General features: G+C 40.3%; 1 protein-coding gene across 6 annotated transcripts in view; it reads left to right on the top strand.

The window, feature by feature from the left end:
• Positions 1–21,613, top strand: part of CDC123 (cell division cycle 123) — a 62,622-nt gene that overhangs the window by 15,379 nt on the left and 25,630 nt on the right. For 4 of the 6 annotated variants that reach the window (XM_086714941.1, XM_025930790.2, XM_025930789.2 and 1 more), the window contains 4 exons: positions 1,891–1,948; positions 2,191–2,223; positions 7,601–7,696; positions 10,166–10,272. In XM_086714941.1, coding sequence (XP_086571067.1) covers positions 1,891–1,948; positions 2,191–2,223; positions 7,601–7,696; positions 10,166–10,272 — 294 coding nt within the window. The remainder of the gene's footprint in view (positions 1–1,890; positions 1,949–2,190; positions 2,224–7,600; positions 7,697–10,165; positions 10,273–21,613) is intronic. The other 2 variants (XM_086714944.1, XM_086714942.1) reach the window with 1 other exon arrangement.

The raw sequence follows: 21,613 nt of genomic DNA, 5'->3' as shown, positions 1-21,613 counted from the left end.
CTTGCTTGCTTGCGCGCGCGCTCTCTCTCTCTCTCTCTCTCTCTCTCTCTCTCAAAAATAAACATTAGGAAAAATAAAGACAACTAAATTTCAGCTACCAGATTTTCATTTCTACAGGTTCAATCCTGTCCTCTGTTCCCTCTGTTCTTCTCTTGTGGACGCAGTATCTTTATTTTTAAGGATATTAATGATTTAAAAAATATTTTTCCTTTTAAAAAGCTTTTTTTTTTCATCTTGGAGCCTTTCTTTAGTTTTCTAATGATTCTAGGCCTTTTATTCATATTTGAGAGTGAGGGGGACACACACAGATACACGCATACACACACACACTTGGAAACTTTGTAAAAACCGGGTGGGGCTGGCTAAGAGTGCCATCAATGAGCAGAAATTGACGGAAGTTTCCCGGAAAGATCTACAGGTCTTTCCTCTGGGGTGGTTGAGTTTCTAGAGAAGAATGTTGTAACCTGTGTGTGTTCTGGGAGCAGAGTGGGAGGAAGGGGACTAGGGGCCTCACTGTTAGTGTGACTTTCACAAGGCTGTTTGTCGCACTCTAGCATTTCACCCTCGTATTCCTCCGGGGCAGTATGGACCTGAGTCCTTACCCTCTTTGTTTCATGGAGAGGATTAGTTGTTCTGGTGTGCAGGGTGAGGAAGGCTACGTGTATCTTACTGTCCCTTCTGTGGACTTCACACAAGCAACCTACCTGTTTGTAGCCCAGAACTTCGGTCTCGTCATCAGTGGTAGTTCTAGCTTCTCCCTTTTGCTCGCTGGGTTATCCTCCTCATTGGCTTTCTGTTTTCCAAAGTTCTGTTGCTGTCTCTTTTCTGCAGCTGTCTCTTCTTTGATCCCTTTTTTCCTTGAGAGTTTTCCTATCATTTTAGTGGGGTTTCCAGAGGAGCATAGGGATAGATAAATGCCCCTGGTCAACCAGCAGCCTCCCTTTCCCTTCTTCTGATAGTTTCTTGGTACAGATCCTGTGCTGGTTCTTGTTTGGATTATTATTTGTTTTCATTGACGTGGTGAGTTCTTCGTAGGCCAGTTATTTGTGGTTTAGTGTTGATGAGAGACCAAAGCAGTGTTATTCCTTCTGAGTGTTTTCAGCCTTTGCTTTCTCCCTAGGCAATGAAGATTGGCTACTAGGTGGTCCATTTCCACCCGTGCTGTGCTCGCCAGCTGCTTCAAAGGAGGCACGTCAAGTCTTTGGTTCCCTGTCTCCCCCCCACACATTTCTGTGGTGCCAGTCAGGGTCCAGGGCAATACCTGACCCCAGCCCACACACTCTTTTCTTACTAGGTAGAAAAAGATTCTTGATTTTGCCTCTCAGGGGGACCCGCTCTTCGGTAGAACAGCTCGTCCGATGATTCCTTTTGCCTTCTTCATCTCACTTGATCTTCCTTGTCTGTGGCAGCACTTTCTCATATATCGGGATTCAGAGTTGTAGATGACTGCTAGTGTCCTTGGAGTTGGAGGTTGAATTTTTCTTTTCCGTGGTTCTAGTGACGTATGAGAAGAGGGCAGGAAGTTTGTATTCTTTTTATTTTGTATTGGTTTTTCTCTCTAAAAAAATGAACTTTTCCTAACATTATCCTCCAATTCTGAGGCTGTCTTTTTATTTTTATTTTCGAGAAAGAGAGCGAGCAAGCATGTGACAGGGGAGAGGGGCAGAGGGGGAGAGAGAATCTCAAGCAGGTTCCACACTTGGCATGGACCCCAACGTGGAGTCATGACCCTGGGATCATGACCTGAGCCAAAATTGAGAGATGCTCAACCAACTGAGCAAACCATACCCTCTCCCTTTTCAAATATATATTGAGTATGACTGAACTTATGACTACATACATGGTACTGAAGCCTTTTTCTTGCTTAATTTTTGTTTTATGGTCTTCTAGGGAAGATCCACCAACATGTTCTCAGCCAGACAGTGATGATGAAGCAGAAGAAATACAGGTTGGTTCAGAATAAAACAGCCCATTCTATCATTTCAGTGAGCCCTGAAATGGTTCTCTTATTTACATCTTAGCCTATGTTTGGTAAAGTTAGAAATTACATGAAAATCTCACTTTGACATGTACTTTGTTTTCAGGAAAAGATGTCTCTTATTTATGTATCATTTTTAGATGGAGCATTGCTTTGGGGAAGCCCAGTGCACTATCCACATTTAATACTTTGTTTCTGTCCTCTCCGTGCAGTGGTCGGACGACGAGAACACGGCCACGCTAACGGTAAGAGCAGAGCTGTGCCAGCCGGGGCTCAACCTCACACTGTCACCTGGGATATTTCGGGATTTCAATGCAGATCTCGATGGATTCCCATTTACTTATTTTTCTCGTTGGCTTTTATTTATTAAGGTGCATAGTTGGTGCTATGACTTGTTTCTCTTAAGCTCTGAAAGAGGTAATCAAGCCTAACATTAAACTTTGACGTTTCCCAGATCTGTGGAACCTAAAGTGAAATCTCTGTTCACTTATTCAAATATATTTAAATGGCATAAAAATTACAGTTTCTTTCAGGTGAGAGTAATGTGTGGCTTTAACCAGTATCTTGTATCAAAATGTGGAAGTGGATTGAGTATTATGGAGTCTTAGAGGATAAGAATGCTGTTGTCTAAGTCAACTTGAAATATATTTTTAATAAAAATATTTTTAAAGGAATGAGTGAAGTAAAACATGTATTTCTAAAAATGCATTAGGTAAATGAAACTTCTTATACTGTGAGACAAGAGAAATTTTTATCAAATTCTCTGCTAATAGACGTAAAGGCACAACAAAGGAAACTAGCTTTAGGGGAGGTTATATTCTGATACAATTCTAAATAAGAAGATACTTTTGTTTATTTCAACGGAAGAGACCTGGTATATATAGTACAAGCAAAGTAACTGGAGGTGCTTAAACCAGTGTATTTCCTTAGGTATAAAAAGCATGCCATTATATGCAGAAAGGGAAAGTTTCTATGTTTTCCTTTTACTCTGGATGTCATGCAGGTCAGTCACTCTCTGTTCATGACAGTCCTGTTCACTTAAACATACATGGTAGTTATCTACCATAGTTAGGGCACTGTAGTGAGTTCCGAGCAAAGGTGAATTTGGGTTGCTTCCTTTCCATTAGGGAGTTCATAAGCCAGCAGGGAAAGATGCCTCACTTTGGGGGTAGATGGCAAAGTGCTGTCAGAACAGACAACAGTTAGAATGTGTCAAGGGAGAAATGATATTTGACCTGGACCCTAAAAAGGTTAAGGATTATCAGTTCTAACTCCTGTTATCTAATAGATGGATAGATTGGGAAATTAATAACTTACATGTGTGTATATCTACCAGACTCTGTTCTCCAAGGCCTGGGAGCTGTCATGTAGTGACATCATGGCAGCAGTGAGCACACCAAGTGTTTTGATCGTGGTTTCTAGATACCATTCTCCACTGAAAGAAATTGAAGCTCCTTGGAGAAAGTCAAGACCAGGGGTCAGAAAGTGAAGATGAACCTGTGACAGCTTGTGTCAGAAAGTAAGCAGGAGGCAGACATGACTAGAAGGACCCAGAGGCCAGCTTGAATAGGCCAACCCCCGGCCAGAGAGCGGAGTCTCAAAACAGGGACGTTAGTGAAGTGTCACCATTTATTAAAATGAGAGTCTGTGATCCCATACTGACAAACAAATGGTTATATTAACTAAACGGAGCAGAGGGGAAAACCCTTTAGAGTAGAAAAGGCACCAGATCACAAATGTAGAAGGAATTACAGACTTGGAAATCACCATTTGGCAATGATCATAGTAATTGATGGGGTAGATGTTAAAGCCATTGGGTGAATATTTGGTGAGAAAGAGGCTATTTATTTTTTTTTCAACGTTTTTTTATTTATTTTTGGGACAGAGAGAGACAGAGCATGAACGGGGGAGGGTCAGAGAGAGAGGGAGACACAGAATCGGAAACAGGCTCCAGGCTCTGAGCCATCAGCCCAGAGCCTGATGCGGGGCTCGAACTCACGGACCGCAAGATCGTGACCTGGCTGAAGTTGGACGCTTAACCGACTGCGCCACCCAGGCGCCCCGAAAGAGGCTATTTAAATATTCTCAAAGTATTTCCACCAAAATTACTTACTAATTATAAAGAGGAAAATGGTAACTTTACAGAGGAAAGACATGGCAGCCAAGTGATCAAAGTTAACCTTGTCAGTGATGGGACAAACCGACATTGTGTGCCTCCTGATACAATACACTAAGGACACATCACCTGCCAAAAATCCATAACCTAAATCTAATCATGAGGAAGCATCCAGCATACTCAACTCTTTGGAAATTATTCAGAATAACTGCTTTGTACTCTTCAAAAATGGCAAGGTCATGAAAGATAACAACAGGAAGAAGGATTAAAGGATATTGAAGAGATAAAACAGCTAAATGTAATCAATGGCAACCTGATCCTCGGTCAGAAAAATTTTTTCTTTTGCTATAAAAGACATTATTGGGGGAAATGGGCACATTGTGAATAAGATCTGCAGATGAGATGATGGTATTCTGTCATTGTTGGCTCCCTCGTTTTGATAATTTTGTAGGTTATATAAAAGAATGTTACTGCTTTTTAGGAACCATACTGAAGTATTTAGGGGTAAAAAGGCATTGGGACTTCTACTTACTTTAAGAATGTAAGAAAAAAGTTTGTTTTATGTGTGCATATGTATAAATAAATGCATATATCTGCATAGATCTGTAAGAGATTTGGGGCAGGGAAGGATAAAACAAACATGGTAAATGCTTGGGTGAAGAGTATCTGGAAATTCTGATTATTATTCTTTTAAGCCTTCTGAAGGACTGAAATTATTTCAAAATAAAAAGTCACTAAAGTGATTGGGTTTCACTGGCTGGAACTAGATGTTGTTGGGCAGGGGAGCATTCATAGTAGCACACTCTTAGTGGAGGAATGTGAGCCAAGGTCCAAGGGCAGGTAATACATGGTATTGGCGAATGGTAATAGTCCATTAATCTAGATACAAAGACATGGAACTAAAAATTAAAACACAGTCCAGGTGGGTAAATCTCAAAAGTGAGAGCTGTTTGCTGAAGGTATACATATCAATGACAGCAGTTATGTTAAATTTTTTAAATGCTATAATTCGTGGTCAGTCACATGTATCATTAATTATAAAATCATGACTCTGGAAGAATATGCCTGAGTCTGTAATGCTGGTTGCCTTTGGGGAGGGGGAAGGGTTAGGATTAGGGAAGAGAGTGAGGAGGTAAGGAACTTTCATTTGTATTGTCACTTGGTTCCCTTAAGAGATTTAAACATCTGGGTTAAGTATACCAAATTGTTGAATATATGGGTCCAGGAACATGAATATATATATTTTTTTTGTATATTTTAAACATTTCATGATTTAAAAAAAATGTAAGAAGAAATATCCTTTCTTAATGGGTATGGTAGGTGTAGTTGGAAAGACAGGAGAGTTTGGATCACAGAAAGTCCACAGATATGATAAAAAAGAGTAGATTTTACCTCACAACAGGAACCTTTACCCAGAAAACTGAGATGTTTTGTATAGTTAAAATCGACTCACTGAGCGACGAGCTTAAAATGATCTGTTGAAAGATAATTTTCAGAAAAAGGTAGAATCATGGCTCCCATATTGAAATAAAACTCTTTGACACATGTTGAAGGTTTTATTTAACTCTTGAGGGAGCTAGGCAGATATTTTAACTGGTTCCAAAGGGAAACCAAAGAAGAGACACCTTTGTAGATTAGAAATACTGAAATGAATATGTAAATGAGGCATGATTGGTTTTGCCTCCTTCAAGGGTGGGAGGAAGACTGCTGGATTTCTCTCAGACAGGATAGAATTTGTGTGTCCAAAAGAAGTACTTTTCATTGTCATCATTTACCTGCAATTCACCGAGACGTAAAGCCACTCGTCGACCTGGCTACAGTCAGATAATCCAGGGGGTGCGCTGTGGGTGCACAATACGGTCTTCCACGAAGCACGCATTTGTCTCCACAGTATGGAAACTTTTCATAATTTAAATTTGTTTTTGGATCCTGATAGCAGGATTTCCTAAAGTGGAATAATTTGAGGATTTGAGGAACTCTGTCACCTCTTAAAATATAATACATAAATACAAAGCAATCTGAACTGTTACGGGTTAGGAAAATTAAATTGTCTTGTCTTTGAAGATTGAATCCCTTCATGTTATAAAATTTGTATAACTGCCATTCATCGAAAATATTGCTACAGCAGATTTTTGAGAAGCGTTTTTATGGATAGAACCCTGGCGAGCCATATTAGCAACTTCAGGGGATCGTAAGGAAATTACTGGCTTAATAGAGATCCTGATTGCTTCTCAATGGGGAGAGGCCAATGGAAAATAAAGGACTCAAGGCTGTTACTCATTTTGAAAGCCTCTCTGAATGGCTGCAGTTTAATTTCCTGTGTCTAAACTGAAGGTGTCCGCAAAAATGGATGCGGTGGCACATACGAAAGATGCTGCGAGCTGGTCTAGAAGTCACAGACCTCTGTAGCATAAGGAAGGGAGTCCAGCCTGCTCTCCCTTCTTTACTCACTAGCCTGTTGCTTAACGCTGGTTTCTAGTTTGGGGAATAGGCCACCATTTTTTTTAAATGACATTTTTTTGGTGTGTTTTCCAAGCTCTTGACACAGTTTGCTCCCTGTCGCAACTGGATTAGATGATGGGGGTCAACAGAAGCCATTTGGTTCTTTTTGCAGTGTGCAGTTGAGCTAATTCTAGACCCATTCTAACTTTTCCCCCCTCTGGAAGAACTGGTCATTACTGGACTTTTTCAGAATTTGCATTTGCCCAGTAGGGGGCGGCAAATATAAACGGATAACGTGCCCATAGGGAATCTGTTCATATTTTCGTATTCTGTCCCCTGCAGGCTCCACTTCCACGTCTGTTACTCCCCTTTTCTCTACTCGTGTCCAACTCCTCCCTAGCTAGTGACATAAGGCTCACGGCAGAGCATTCCTTCACACATTTTGGACATTTTGATTACTTGCTTATATAAAATACACATTTTAAAATCAGCCAAAAAGGAAAGAACATTTTAACTTAACCAAGGTCCTATTTTTGAGTGTGTTTATATTAAAACTTGTCTGGAAATAGTGGTGTTTAAATATGGCTAAGCACATCATTTATTTCTCATTCTTATGAAGCCTTTTGAGGATATGTCCAAGAATCTTTTCCTCTAGATGGAAAGGCTTCTGGCCCTTTAAATGGGAGGTGTTAATTTCTGAACGTTGGAATATGTGTACAGGTGACATTTCATCTGTCTCTTTTCACTTCATAACTGTGGGTTCTGTAGATGTGAAGAGAACCATTCAGTCCTTCCTCACATCCCCAGATGCCTCATGATGTCTGTCTTTTTAGCTATGTGGGCTTCGATGGTTTTAGAAAGTGCCATTTGGGCGCTTGTTATTATTTTTTCCCCCCTTTCTGGTAAATATTTGATCATTGATTTTATTTGGCTCAGTTCAGAAATTCTGATAGTACTTTGTATTCCAACTTTTAACACGCTTAATTGTTTGAGATTTTGATCTTGTTTTCTATATTTATTGTGACATTATTGACATGCCCAAATGCTTTCTTCTTTCTCTATAGGCACCAGAATTTCCCGAGTTCACCACTAAGGTCCAAGAAGCTATCAATTCCCTGGGGGGCAGTGTATTTCCTAAGCTTAACTGGAGTGCCCCAAGGGTAGGAACATATCAGTAAATCTCTCACTGTTTGAAATATTCTTTGTTTTGCTATTTCTTTCTTTTTATATTCCCCACAGATATAATTTTATTCCTAATTCTAGGGAAAATACTGTGGAATTTATTTTTATTTTCCTCCTCCTATTTTCCTGATTTAGCACTTCCCTGGCTTTGTAAAATACTATATATTTTGCCAGAAGACAGTTGCAATCTCTCGTGTTGCTGATCATGCTAGAAATCTGAGGAAATCCATTCTCTGCCCCTTTTCAAAACTTCAGCTGTTCACAGTGTGTAACAGGAAATTTTCTCTTTTGAAAAGTACTGAAAATTAAAACATCACAAGACCAGGGCACCTGGGTGACTCAGTCGGTTGGGCGTCTGACTTGGGCTCAGGTCATGATCTCACGGTTCGTGGGTTTGAGCCCCATGTGGGGCTCTGTGCTGACAGCTCACAGCCTGGAGCCTGCTTGGGATTCTGTGTCTCCCTCTCTCTCTGTCCCTCCCCTTGTCTCTCGCTCCTTCAAAATAAACATTAAAAAAAAAAATTAAAATGTCAAAACACCTAAAAAATAGAGCTGTTTGGGAAATCAACAGACGTTTTCTTAAATTGTGTTTTATTATAATAGTGCATTGACAAGATTTTTTTTTTTTATTAAGGTTTGTGGAAAAATTTGGTTTTTTTTTTTCTAATCCAATAGAAAACAACTATGTCAGCAAAGCTCCTTTAAGGAATCAAAGACTTATTTACATTTTCAAAAATCATCCCATGTGCCTATCTTTGCTTATTCTAAAGTGAAAGATAAATTCTACCTCATCTAGCCTGTATTTTTACTTACTAAAATTAGTTACACATGTATAGAATTAAAATTTTTTATACAATTTAAATTTTTAAAAGATCTATATGCTTGCTTCCCAAATAAGCAGATCCTAACATTTCTTTTTCTTCACCATTTCTTCCTCTTCAGAGGCAACTGCTTTCACATATTTCAGTGCGTTTTTTGTTATTTTCCTCTACTTTATTCTTTAGCTATAGCTATAATACTCATTATTGCTGCCCATTTGGGAATGAGAAGATTATGCTCATTCCTCTCTTTCCCATTGTTTTATATTCCATTCTCCTTCTTCGAGTAATAGCATGTTTTCATTAGGTCAGGACTCCCTGTTTCTCCTGTTAGGGTAACACAGACAGTGTATGCACATCTGATACATGCTTCACAAGATGATGTAGTTTTTTTTTTTTTTTTTAACGATTATTTATTTTGAGAGAGAGCTCATGCATATGCATGCATGGAGGGTCAGAGAGAGAAGGGGGGAGAGAATCCCAAGCAGGCTCTTCAGTGTCAGCGTAGAGCCTGATGTGGGGCTCGATTTCACAAACCTTGGGACATCACGACCTGAGCCGAAATCAAGAGTCAGATGCTTAGCCTGACTGAGCCACCCAGGCACCCCAGGATGATGCAGTTTTCTTACTCAACCTTTTGTTTTTCCTGGAGTTTATGGTTTTCTACGCATAAACCGTTGTTTCAGTGGAGGGAAATCTATGGTCAGTGTACCATTTTCAACTAGAAGCTCAACATCTTTTTCATTGGGGGAAATTATAAAGAAGCTACTATAACAAAGTCATTGAGACTCATTTGTAGTTTGTATATGAACAGTAATTTGAATCATTCCTTACTGCTGAACTGGGCTGAGGCTTTCCACTTAAGATGGGTATATTATTTTGGTTTTGAGTTATTAATGTGTTCATTTATATTTTATTTTCTCTGTGCCTACCATGTGCCACTGCTTTCTTTCACATAGTGTGGACAATTTTTGGATAGTTTTTTGCAAACATTAATTTTCTTAAAATCACATTCCTGTCCTGTGTCTGATCTATGGGAGAAGTATGCTGTGTAAGTGACTTAATTATTCTGTCCTTTTTAGGCATGTTCTGCTAAGCTTTGTGCCTCACATGCCTGCTCTTGTTACCTTTTTTTGGTTCATGTGTGTGAGACATTCACCGTGTAAAGCTGTGATGGTGCAGATTGATAGACATGGGTCTAAACTCCAGTCCTCACAGTTCAGGTGTCCCAGCTGTCACTGCCCAGAAACAAGAAGAGAGAAAGGATCTCCTTTTTCTTAGAGAGTAGCTGGTCAGACTCTTTACACCTTGATCGTTGAGCTGAAGTGTCAGATTTCTAATATTTCTTCACCCCTCTTTTCATCATCAGTGAGAAAAACACAGGGAAGTGCTTGCGCCTGAGCGGGATGGTGAGGACCTGTGTGTTTGTAACCCAGCGTCCCCCATGCAGCGGCCCCGCTCTTCACTGTTTCGAAGTATAATTTGAAATTGGACAGTACAGCTAAAATGTCTTACCTCAACTTTTTCTTTAAACGTAATGTGCATTGTTGATTCTGTGTATAGAACTGAGCTTCATTCATAACAACTAACTTGGAATGTACCCTAAGTAGCATGTGCTTTGTCATTTAGGATGCGTACTGGATAGCAATGAACAGTTCTCTGAAATGTAAAACCCTCAGCGACATCTTTCTGTTGTTCAAGAGCTCTGATTTCATCACTCGTGACTTCACTCAGCCGTAAGTATGTCTCTTGATCTCCCATGTCAGTAGGTTCAGTACTTGTGAGAAGTTTTCTGAAGGCGAAATGCCATTACTTCTAGTACTGTTAAAAACAGCAGTTCCATAGAACAGACCTATTAAAGCAACCTTCCTTTTCCTTTGATAGTAAATGCTCCACAATGAATATTCCTAAATATCAAGGGCTTTCTTTATATCTGCTTATTAAGTATTTTGATAATTTTTTAATTGAAAAACCAATATATGCTCATCATAGAAAAACAAAATTAGGGATTCGAGCTAAACAAAGGAAAGTAAGCACCCATGATCTCACCACAGTTGGTTTTATATACTTCCAGAATTCTTTCTTTGCATACGTCTAATAAAGATATGCCTGTCCCTAACCATATTCTGATTTTTTTTTAAAGACAGAAATGGGATCATGTAGTTCACACTGCTTAGTAGACTGCAGTGTATAATTAACATCTTTATGTGTCATTAAATACTTGTGTATATCATGGTTTAAAATTACCTTAATGGTATTCCACTGGATAGCTATGGCATAATTTGTTTGATCAGCCCTCTATTTTTATACAGTCCTGCCATGAATATCCCTGTGCTAAATTTTTGTGCATGTTCCTAATTTTTTTCTTTTTTAGAATAAATTTCTGGAAGTGGAATTGCTGTTTTCCTTTCTTTGCCAGTTAATTCTGTAACTAAAGAACTTGACCCTGTGCTGTCTTTATCATAGGCAGGTAATGCACCTGCACTGTTGACCTGTCGGTGGGCTCTTTATACTCTTGTTCTGTCACCAAATAGCAGGTATTCTTCTAGATTGCCCATCCTACCCATCTTTTTTTTTCTTTTTTCTTTTTTTTTTTTTAATATTTATTTATATTGGGGTCAGGGGGAGAGAGAGAGAGAGACACACACACACACACACACAGACTGCTCACAAGCAGGGGAGCGGCAGAGAGAGGAGACAGAGTCTGAAGCAAGCTCCAGGCTCTGAGCTGTCGGCACAGAGCCCGATGCAGGGCACGAACCCATGAGCTGTGAGATCATGACCTGAGCCAAAGTCAGTCGCTTCACTGACTGAGCCGCCCAGGCGCCCCTTCCATCCCTCCCATCTTAAACCGTCAATTCACTTAAACTAATACTTAAACTGACCTCTCAAGTGAAGTGTCTCACAAAATCCAGCAACTTAAGCAGGTGAGCAGGGGTGCAAACACGGGGTGCGCACTTGCCACTTCTTGCCCATCTGTCCGTGTAGTTCACCCTGCCCATTCACCCCATTTCAGCCTCAGATCTTTTTTTGAGGAACCTGGAACCAAACAATAAATTCATTGCACGTTGGTTGTGTATCTACCCTTTTATATCTGAGTTTGGTACGTCAGGCATTGACTTTAGTATTACAGTAATCAAAGAAATGAAATTCAGTAATAATAAATGAGTGTGGTTATGTTGTAATGTTATTACAAAGGGGTTTTACCTGTATTGATATTTTTGGTTCATCTACAGAAGAAAGCTTCGTATTGTTTTGATATTTCATTGTCCACCTTTTATGATCATGTTGGCACAGATATTACTAGGTGTTTGGTGGCCCTTGTTTTAGTGATAATGCAGTGGCATTTCCATTCCAGGAGAGACCCTCTGGTTAGAGGAAGTGATGGCTATCTACTTTGTCCATTATAAAGCCTTTTTTTTTTTTTTTTAAGTAGGTTTCATGCCCAGCGTGGAGCCTAATGCAGGGCTTGCAGTCATGACCCTGAGATCAAGACCTGAGCTGAGATCAAGAGTCAGACGCGGGGTACCTGAGTGTCTCAGTCTGTTAAGCATCCGACTTCGGCTCAGGTCATGATCCCATGTTTGTGGGTTCGATCCCCGCATCAGGCTCTGTGCTGACAGCTCAGAGCCTGCAGCCTGCTTAAGATTCTAGGTCTTCCTCTCTTTCTGCCCCTCCCTCTCTCTCTACCCCTTCCTTGCTGTCTGCCCCTCCCCTGCTCGTGCTCTGTCTCTCAAAACATAAAATAAAAACTTAAAAAAAAATAAGTCGGATGCTTAACCAGCTGAGCCACCCAGGCACCCCCATTATAAAGCTTTTTGATATCTAATGCTTTAAGTAAAGAGGCCTTAAAATACATTACATTAAAAAATGCTCTGTGCCTGTTAGTTCTTCAGATACAGGCTTTCATGTACCTTTAATACTAGTTGCATTGAGAGTATGAGGACATCTTTTCCTTTCCAAAAATAACTATAAGTCACTTTTAATTCTCTGTGGCTAGTGGTGTTTTACATCACCTTTGCAGTTTGGTGAACTGCTGCTTCTTCCCAGCTCACTTCTCTCTCTCCTTGTGCATGAATGTAACTGGGACTCCAGTAGAAGATGGAAATACCCGTCAGTTGTTTTGTATTCTGTACTCTTTGATTTTTGCATGAGGGGGAAGTAAAGTCAGCAAGTGAATTTGAGGCCCCGGATTAAGAGCGTTTACCCGAAGAATACCAGCCTTCTCTTAGTCTAAATAATTGAGAGTCGGCAGGAGCAAACCCCAAGCACGGAGCTTGCAGCCTTTCATCTGGGTGGCTCTGAGTCATCACCCATTTCTGGAAACGTTTGTCGGTAGTAAGCTGCATGCCAGTAAGTCTTGTCACTGCGCAGAAATCTTTATTGACAGGATCTCCACCGAAAAATGAACTTGTGTCATATTAGTCCTTTCAGGACCCCTTAAAGATTAAATTAGGAGTCTAATTTTTTAAAGTAGACAGGATTGTATTAATGGTTTAATCTCTTTCCTTCTGTTGGCTAGAAAATTGGCCTAAATCTGTTTAGTAATTTGTTTGCACAAGTTAGTTACTAGAGCCCAAACCAGAATATGATATCAGTCAACGTCATGCTAAATGTTTACAGTATTTTATAGTAAAGTTAGGTTATAGTAAGGTTATAAATGCCTCCCCTAGCAATGCTTCAAATTAAAATATAGTAAAATATTGTAAAGAACTTTATAAGAATTTAATTACTAAATAATAAGGAATATTATAAATAATAATAAATATAAACATAGACCATAATAAGGCATTATGGGGTATTATATAATCTGTAATATGTATAAGATTATATAATATTATGAAAGTGACATTATGTTGTTTATACTATTTTGGGGCTTGCCTCAAAAAAAGAAACAAAGACATTACAGTTAACAGAGGGCCAACTCAAAGCACTTGACACATGCAGAGTTTTAAAAAATATATTATTTAACAAGGACTCGAGCTTGGGTGTTTCTGGGGTTGGTTGAGCAGGTCCTCGAGGTCTCCAGGGACCCCGGCTCTTTCAGTGTTCACGCACTCTCATCCTTGGCTCGCTGGCTTGGTATCTGGGATTATCACCCTATGGTTACGTGATTGCTGCTGTGGTTCTGAACATCACATGAAGACCTGACAGTATCTGCACCAGAAATAGAAGGGGTGGTGTGTTTCCTCTCACTCTTCTCCGTGTGTGAGCAAGTAGAGCATTCTGGAAGCTCTCCAGGAGACTTCCTTTCAGACTCATTGGTCGCACAGTGTGACCAGCCTAATCCAGCGATGGTCAGGGAACAGAAATGCCGTGACTGGTTTGGACCGGGGCTGTCACACGTGAGCACGTGTCAGAATCACCTGATGGGTTTGGTGAAACAGAGATTGCATTGCTGGTCCCCTCCCCGAGTTTCGGTTTAGTAGGCTGGGAGCCGGGTGCAAAAATAATACGATTTCTAAAATATTCCCAGGTTATCCTGATGATGCTTGGGCAGGTCCACACCTTGAGGACCGCTGAGATTAACCGGCACGTGCATCCCTGGCATTCGGGAGGGTAACGAGAACGTGAGTGCTTCCTGATGTGTTAGCAAGGATGGAGGTTGGAAAGAGCTAGCGGGAGACCAGTACTGTCGGCCACAGCTGTAATCCAAGACAGAATATTAAATACTCTTCTTTTTCCCGTTCCTCAACTGGTTATGGTACACAGGAAGCTTTAAAAAGTGGAAGTTGAAGTATGACACATTGAATGCAGTGTGTCTGCACTGTACTCACTGAGCAAGTTATTGGCCCAGATGTAAACATTTTATGTGGTTAGACTTGTCGAATATCATGGCTGCTTTCAGTAATTATTTTCTTGATTAAGTGGCACTTCAGTAGGCCAAGGCAAGAAAATAATATTCGCTATTCAATTGGCATTTAGAAGAAAGGGCTGAGCAAATAAAAAAATTAACCCATTAAGTGTTTGTCTGAGGGACTTGTCACTTACGAGATAGGTTTGACTAGAGGTCAGGAAATTTCACTTGGCTTAGTAATTTAACTGCTATGCTCGACATAATTTGTATGCATTTTTTTTTAATGTTTATTTTTGAGAGAGAGAGAGAGCACAAGTAGGGGAGGGACAGAGAGAGAGGGAGACAGAGTCCGAAGCAGGCTCCAGGCTCTGAGCTGTCAGCACAGAGCCTGACGCGGGGCTCGAACCCACGAACTGTGAGATCATGACCTGAGTCGAAGTCGGACACTCAGCCAACTGGGCCACCCAGGCTCCCCAGTTTGTATGCATTCTTAAGATTATTATAAAACTGGTTATTAAACATAAAATTCAGCAAATAGTCTCAGGAGTAAAATTTTGTGTGTGTTAGACCTTTATGATTAAAAAAAAATTTTTTTTTTTTAATGTTTATGTTTTGAAGGAGAGAGACACAGAGCTTGAGCAGGGAAGGGGCAGAGAGAGAGAGGGAGATACAGAATCCGAAGCAGGCTCCATGCTCTAAGCTGTCAGCACAGAGCCCGATGCTGGGCTCGAACTCAACAAGCTGTGAAGTCGTGACCTGAGCTGAAGTCGGACACTCAGCCGACTAAGCCACACAGGCGCCCCTGTGCCTTGTGACTTTTAAGACCCATTTAATTAGTTGACACTTTTCTGCTATAGATTATATTAATTTTAGATAGCATATGTTATCTTTTTTTATTTAAAAAAAATTTTTTTTTTCAACGTTTATTTTTTGGGACAGAGAGAGACAGAGCATGAACGGGGGAGGGGCAGAGAGAGAGGGAGACACAGAATCGGAAACAGGCTCCAGGCTCTGAGCCATCAGCCCAGAGCCTGACGTGGGGCTCGAACTCACAGACCGCGAGATCGTGACCTGGCTGAAGTCGGACGCTTAACTGACTGCGCCACCCAGGCACCCCATATTTTATCTTTTTGAAGAAAAATTCTATGAAAAAATTTTTTTTAATTTTTTTTTTTTTTTTTTACGTTTAGTTATTCTTGAGACAGAGAGAGACAGAGCATGAACGGGGGAGGGGCAGAGAGAGAGGGAGACACAGAATCGGAAACAGGCTCCAGGCTCTGAGCTGTCAGCACAGAGCCTGACGCGGGGCTCGAACTCACGGACCACGAGATCATGACCTGAGCTGAAGTCGGCCGCTTAACCGACTGAGCCACCCAGGCGCCCCTCTATGAAAATTTGAATGAATACACCCAATGATCCTTTGTTCAGTATCATTTTATTTTTATCTTTCCTTTTCTACCACGGGTGAAATCTGAAATGGAGTCTGTGCCCCAGTGCTCCTAACTTGGTTCCTCACAAGCAGTAAAGTCTACATCACCACAACTTTGATACTGCATGTCCCCTGGCCTAACAGTTTTCTTTTCTCTTTTTTTTTTTTTCTGCCCATGATTTATACTTTTTCTTATACTTAATAATTGTTTCCTCTGAGGTATAATGTCAGCTTTCAAGTTTTTTAAAACGCTTACCAACGAGAATTGTGCCCTAGGAAAACATCTAGGATGGCACTTTATTTTTTTATTTTTATTTTTTTTAATTTTTTTTTCAACGTTTATTTATTTTTGGGACAGAGAGAGACAGAGCATGAACGGGGGAGGGGCAGAGAGAGAGGGAGACACAGAATCGGAAACAGGCTCCAGGCTCTGAGCCATCAGCCCAGAGCCTGACGCGGGGCTCGAACTCACGGACCGTGAGATCGTGACCTGGCTGAAGTCGGACGCTTAACCGACTGCGCCACCCAGGCGCCCCTAGGATGGCACTTTAAAGCATTAATGATTGTGGTTACTGCCACTTGAGAAAACTTTAGTGATGATGTTTTCTCATTACTTAATAAAAATGCTGAAATTGCGATCTCAGTCAGTGGACTTAGGCTCTACTAAGTTACCCACGGTAAATTCATACAGGTGATACTCTCAAAGTTTACCAACACCATGATTCTCCTTCCCCCCACCTGCCATGTGATGGGCACAAGTTAGAGACCATCCCATGTGAGTAGGTGATCTTGTAAATCTGTACCTCCGATGCCAGAGTCTCACCCCTTACCCCCAGCAAATAGGATTCATCTTCAACTTAAATGTTTTCCACTGGTGTATTCTGTTTTCATCTCCCTCTAGCTCTTTCTTGTATGGTGTATTTCTTAATCGTAGCACAGCCCAACAGAGTGCAGGTACATTGTAGCCTTTCTCTTCCTCTCTCCTTTCCTTGTAATGAGGCGTGGGACGCATTCTGCATCATCTTCCGTAAACTAGATAGAATACATCCATATTTTCCTGATTGTGCTCCCGCTCTTCCACTCACCTGCATCCTTATCATTAAACGTGTCATATTCTCTTTTGATGTGTGAAATATTTGGAATAGCATAATAAAAACTTGCTGAGCACAGTTAGGAAGTTAACAGAAAAAAAGTATGTCAATCTTAAGACATGTTTAGGACATGATGTTTAGGGCATGATGAATAAGCCTGTTACACTAAGACCTCTTGGCCGATAGAAAATGCAACCTTGTTTAAGTCGAGGGAATGATATGGGCAGTAGCTTGAGTAGAAGTGAAAGACAAAAAAGATGGCCCTCTGCCTGCCAGTCATCAGTGCTGGCCAAGCACAGTCCCTGCAGTTTGGGGCTAGGACCTACCTTTTATTTCCTTTCTTTTAAAAAAAATTTTTTTTAATGTTTGTATTTATTTTTGAGACAGAGACCGAGCATGAGCAGGGGAGGGGCAGAGAGAGAGGGAGACACAGAATCCGAAGCAGGCTCCAGGCTGTGAGCTGTCAGCACAGAGCCCGTCTCGGGGCTGGAACTCATGGACTGTGAGATCATGACCTGAGCTGAAGTCGGACGCTGGACACTTAACTGACTGAGCCACCCAGGCGCCCCTTCTTTCTTTTTTACAAATTCGGCCCTAGAACAATTCTTTGAAAACTTCTTGTTAACTACTTTCAAAATATATTAAAAATACACTGGCATAATTTCATAGTAGCTTTCATCAGAATAGGCCTTTAGGTTTTGTTGCTTTTTCCCAAAGTAAAATCTTTATTTTTGTATATTGAGAATTCTTTTTATTTTGTAATTCCCATTGTAGGTAATGCAGTGTTCATCCTTAATAACATTTGTGTTTATTTCAGAGTTTTAATGGCGAGCTAGAGGAACTGTAATTGTAATTCAGTACAGGGGCCTCCTTTCTATCCAGACTGTAAAGCAGGGAGTTCAGTACTACTTTCTCTTGTTACCTTGTTGAAAATTTCAATCAAAGAAATTACCCAAGTTAAAATACTAACCCAGGTGTCGTGGACTCTGGGTCTAGAGTTCTCTCTGATCCAGCAAGAAAGCGGGGGCAGGATTAAAAGTGTGAGAGAGGCTAATGTCCCAGAGGAGACAAGAGCCCTGAGCAAGGGTCCTTGCTCCATTTTTATTAGGATCAGAAGGCTTACAAACATAGTTATGGACGTGCACAAAGACAAGGAAATCCCGAACTTTAACTCCTGGCTGGGCCTGAGGGAAAGGGGGTTTGGGTCAATACAAAACAAAATCCTGGCGCTGGGCAGAAGGTTGTTTACAGCGGATTTGAGGCCCCACCTCTGTTTACTTAAACTGGCCTAGGAGACAAGAAAGACGGAGATTGCTACCTCAGGGTCAGCAAGGCACCTTTCTTTTGCTAACTAGCTCCGCCCTGGGAAACTTCGCCCCGCAGGGGTCCATAGCCCTATTTACCTGTTTACCTAATATGGTCCTTCCTTCCCGTGAAAGCAGCTTTCTGCTATTGTACTAAATTGGGGGGGGGGGGTGTTACCACCCTGAATACCTAATCTTGTTTACCTCATCATGGATGTCTTCATCCTGAGATTCCCTATTCCTATACCTTTGTCCTATACTGGGGGCCTTTGTCCCGCTTTACCTGTACTGGGGGCCTTTGCCTTTACCTAATCTTGTTTACCCAAACTTGGGTATGTACACCCTGTGGCTTTCTAATTCTTTATGCCTTGTTAACCCATCGCTGCAGGCTCAGGGAATTCTTAAGCTTATTCCCCACACCCAGGAAAAAAATTTTTAAAAACCAACATGGTCATAAGTGTGTATGAAAATGGCTATTAAGTGCTAATCTAATATAGCTAGGCTGGTCAGATTGGCAGATCTTCAAATGCGATTCAAAATGTTCTTATTTGTAGTTATAAAAGAACTTTAAGAAACTGATCATTAATTTCTGGTTCTGCCTAAGTAACAGGCTAAGATAACTTGAAAAATGTTTTGTTACAAGTATCTAAAAATGCTAGATAAGATATGAGCTACGACACAAAAATGTAAGGCACAGCTGAATTCACAAGAAACAAACGGCAACCCCAGATGCAAGAAATGGAAGGAGGATGGAAAATCAGACGCTTAGGTAGATAAGCCTTTTAGGGACGGTTACCAGAACTGATAAGGGACATAACTTTTAATCCCTTACTGGGACTGGAGGCCGAGCATTTAGCCAAAATGAAGTAAAGTTCTGGAAAAGAGACCCTATTGCACCTCCAGTAAAGGATGAACTAGAAAACAATTCATCCACTGGCACAGAGACCAGGAGGCAGAACTGAAACTCCTTGGGCTTTGGGTTTTGCATTTTAAAGTGTTGAGACCTCAGGCCTCTACCTCACAAGGAACTTGGAGTACAAATTTAAACCACCTGTCTGGTTGGAGCTCTCCCAAACTAAGACATTAAGGTAAAAGTCAGTCCCTGAATCATTTTACCCTTGAGGCACCTAGAAGATGCAAACACAACTTGCTCTGGAAAGACTTTGTCAACCCAGGCCTCAGGGGGACCCTCAGAGAACTGAGCTGCACCAGATGGGTGCTTTCAGCAAAAATATGGAACTACTTGAGGAAACAGCACACCAGGCCCCCAAACTAGACGACAGGCAAGAGGAAGTAGAACTGTATGAATTTAAAAGCAGAAGTCTCAAAGATAATGTAAATGACGTGTTTTAATTACTTACACTCATAAAAAGAATCAGTACTCGTAGAACAAGTTTTAGGTTTGTTAATTTACATAGAAGGATTGTAAAAATTCCAGTGTTGTTAGCACTGTAATTATCTTACTCATTTTACCCTTTTAAACCTGCCTTCTCCAGAATGTAAATGGAATCTAAACATTCACACACAGCGTTCTTTGCAGTATTTCAGCTGAGCTCCTGTAAATGTTATTATTGACTGGCTCTGCTCTCTGCTCTTGTAGGGTCTGTACCCGACCATTTGGTTAATCATCTTAATATGAAAAAGCCTTCTACAGTGATCCCACATACCACAGAGGTTCTCATTTCTACCTTTTGAAACTAGTCAGGTTTTTAAAATAACATTAAATGCTAAACCAATCAACACTTAAATAATGTTCCAAGATGGGAGAATGCAAATATGTTTTAAAATGTATACCTGTTTTGGGACCTCTGGGTGGCTCAGTGGGTTGAGTGTCTGACTCTTGATTTGGGCTCGGGTCATGATCCCAGGGTCATGGGATCGAGCCCCGCGTCATGCTCTGCCCTGAGATGGGAACTTGGTTGAGATTCTCTCTCGCTCTCGCTCTCGCTCTCTCCCTCCTTCCCCCTCCCTCTACCATTCTCCCGCTCACTCATTCTCTCTCTAAAATAAAAATTAAAAAAATAAAATGTGTATCTGTTTTGAAGTAGCAATATGAGGATTAACCAAGTGAAATCAGTATTTGTAGGAATATTGAAGCATTAAAAATATTCATCAATGAATATCTGGATTTTGGAATTGTGCCTTTTGGGTTTCCTGTAGTGTTTTAAAAATAGGTAGATATAGAACCTTAATCTACCTTGTTCTTTATAGAATATTAATAAGAACTATCCTCTGTTACCAGACATATAAAAAGTATGCCACCCACACGATTAAAGTCACATTTCAAAAATACAGATGGTCCTAGTTCTGTGACTAGACTAACCATTAAGATAATACCCTGTTATTTTGTCCTTTGTCATCTCTCTCCTTTCATCTCCCCGTATGTTGTAGATACATTTACATTAAGAAAAGACAGGCAGTCAGTTCAATTTTAACATGATAATGAACTATTGGTTAGTTGGAAGCCAAAATATTAACTTTTTTTCTATTGAAATAGAATGGACATAACGTTATATTTCAGGTGTACCACATGACGATTCCATATTTGTATATGTTCCAAAATGTAAATTATTAACTTGTAAACTTGAATTGGTTTCTTATAAAAGCAATACATGTATACTTTGTACTTTTATGTATGTTTTAATTCTTAAAATTAGAAGGTAAAATTAAAGTGTATAGATATATATGTTTTAAGGATAAATGGAAAATGTTTTAAGGATAAAAGGAATTTTTATGATAGAATTCATAAAATAATTAGCAATTTTTTACTAATTAAAATGTTTAGACTGTTAAACTAGGAAGAAAAAGTGAGGGATCTTTTGAAATGAAGAAAAGTTTATTATGGACTATTGTGGACTATTAAAAAAGATGGTCAAAGACTTTTATTTAGATGCATCTGGTATTTGTGGTATTTTGTTGTGGTTTTGTTTGTTTGTTTGTTTCTTTTTGCTGAAATCTGTGAGCTTCAGCAGCAGCTGGACGAGGGTTTCATACCCTCCCTACCACTAGCTTGATCTCTCACCTTTCAGAGCCTTGGTGTCCTCATGTGATAAATGTGGATGTTAATAGCACTTTCTCACAGAACTTTTGAAAGGATTAAATGAGATAGCAAATGTAAGATCCTTCCTTTGGTGCCCATTCAAGAATACAGGGAAAACCCACTACTTTTTAACAAAGCACATTGAGTGTACTTTTCTTTGTAATTCAGATTTTATCAACCGATGCCCAGTTGTTAGTGGGGATAAAAGTTTTTTTCTGAGGACCTCAGCCAGCCAAATAAATTAGAATTGTTACTGTTTGGAGTATAGGTCACAAATGATTACAGAGAATTCCAACCTAATCGAATGTTCAGGGAAATTTAAAAGCTTTTGTTTAAAAAAAATTTTTTTTAATGTTCATTTTTGAGAGAGAGAGCACGCGCGTGCGCTTGAGTGTGAGTGGGGGAGGGGCAGAGAG

The sequence above is a fragment of the Puma concolor genome, chromosome B4 (genome assembly GCF_028749965.1).
Source record: "Puma concolor isolate L17-30 chromosome B4, mPumCon1.1.hap2, whole genome shotgun sequence".
NCBI lineage: Eukaryota > Metazoa > Chordata > Mammalia > Carnivora > Felidae > Puma > Puma concolor.
The sequence above is the reverse complement of the archived record's forward strand: the minus strand, read 5'-3'. Positions and strand labels throughout refer to the sequence as shown.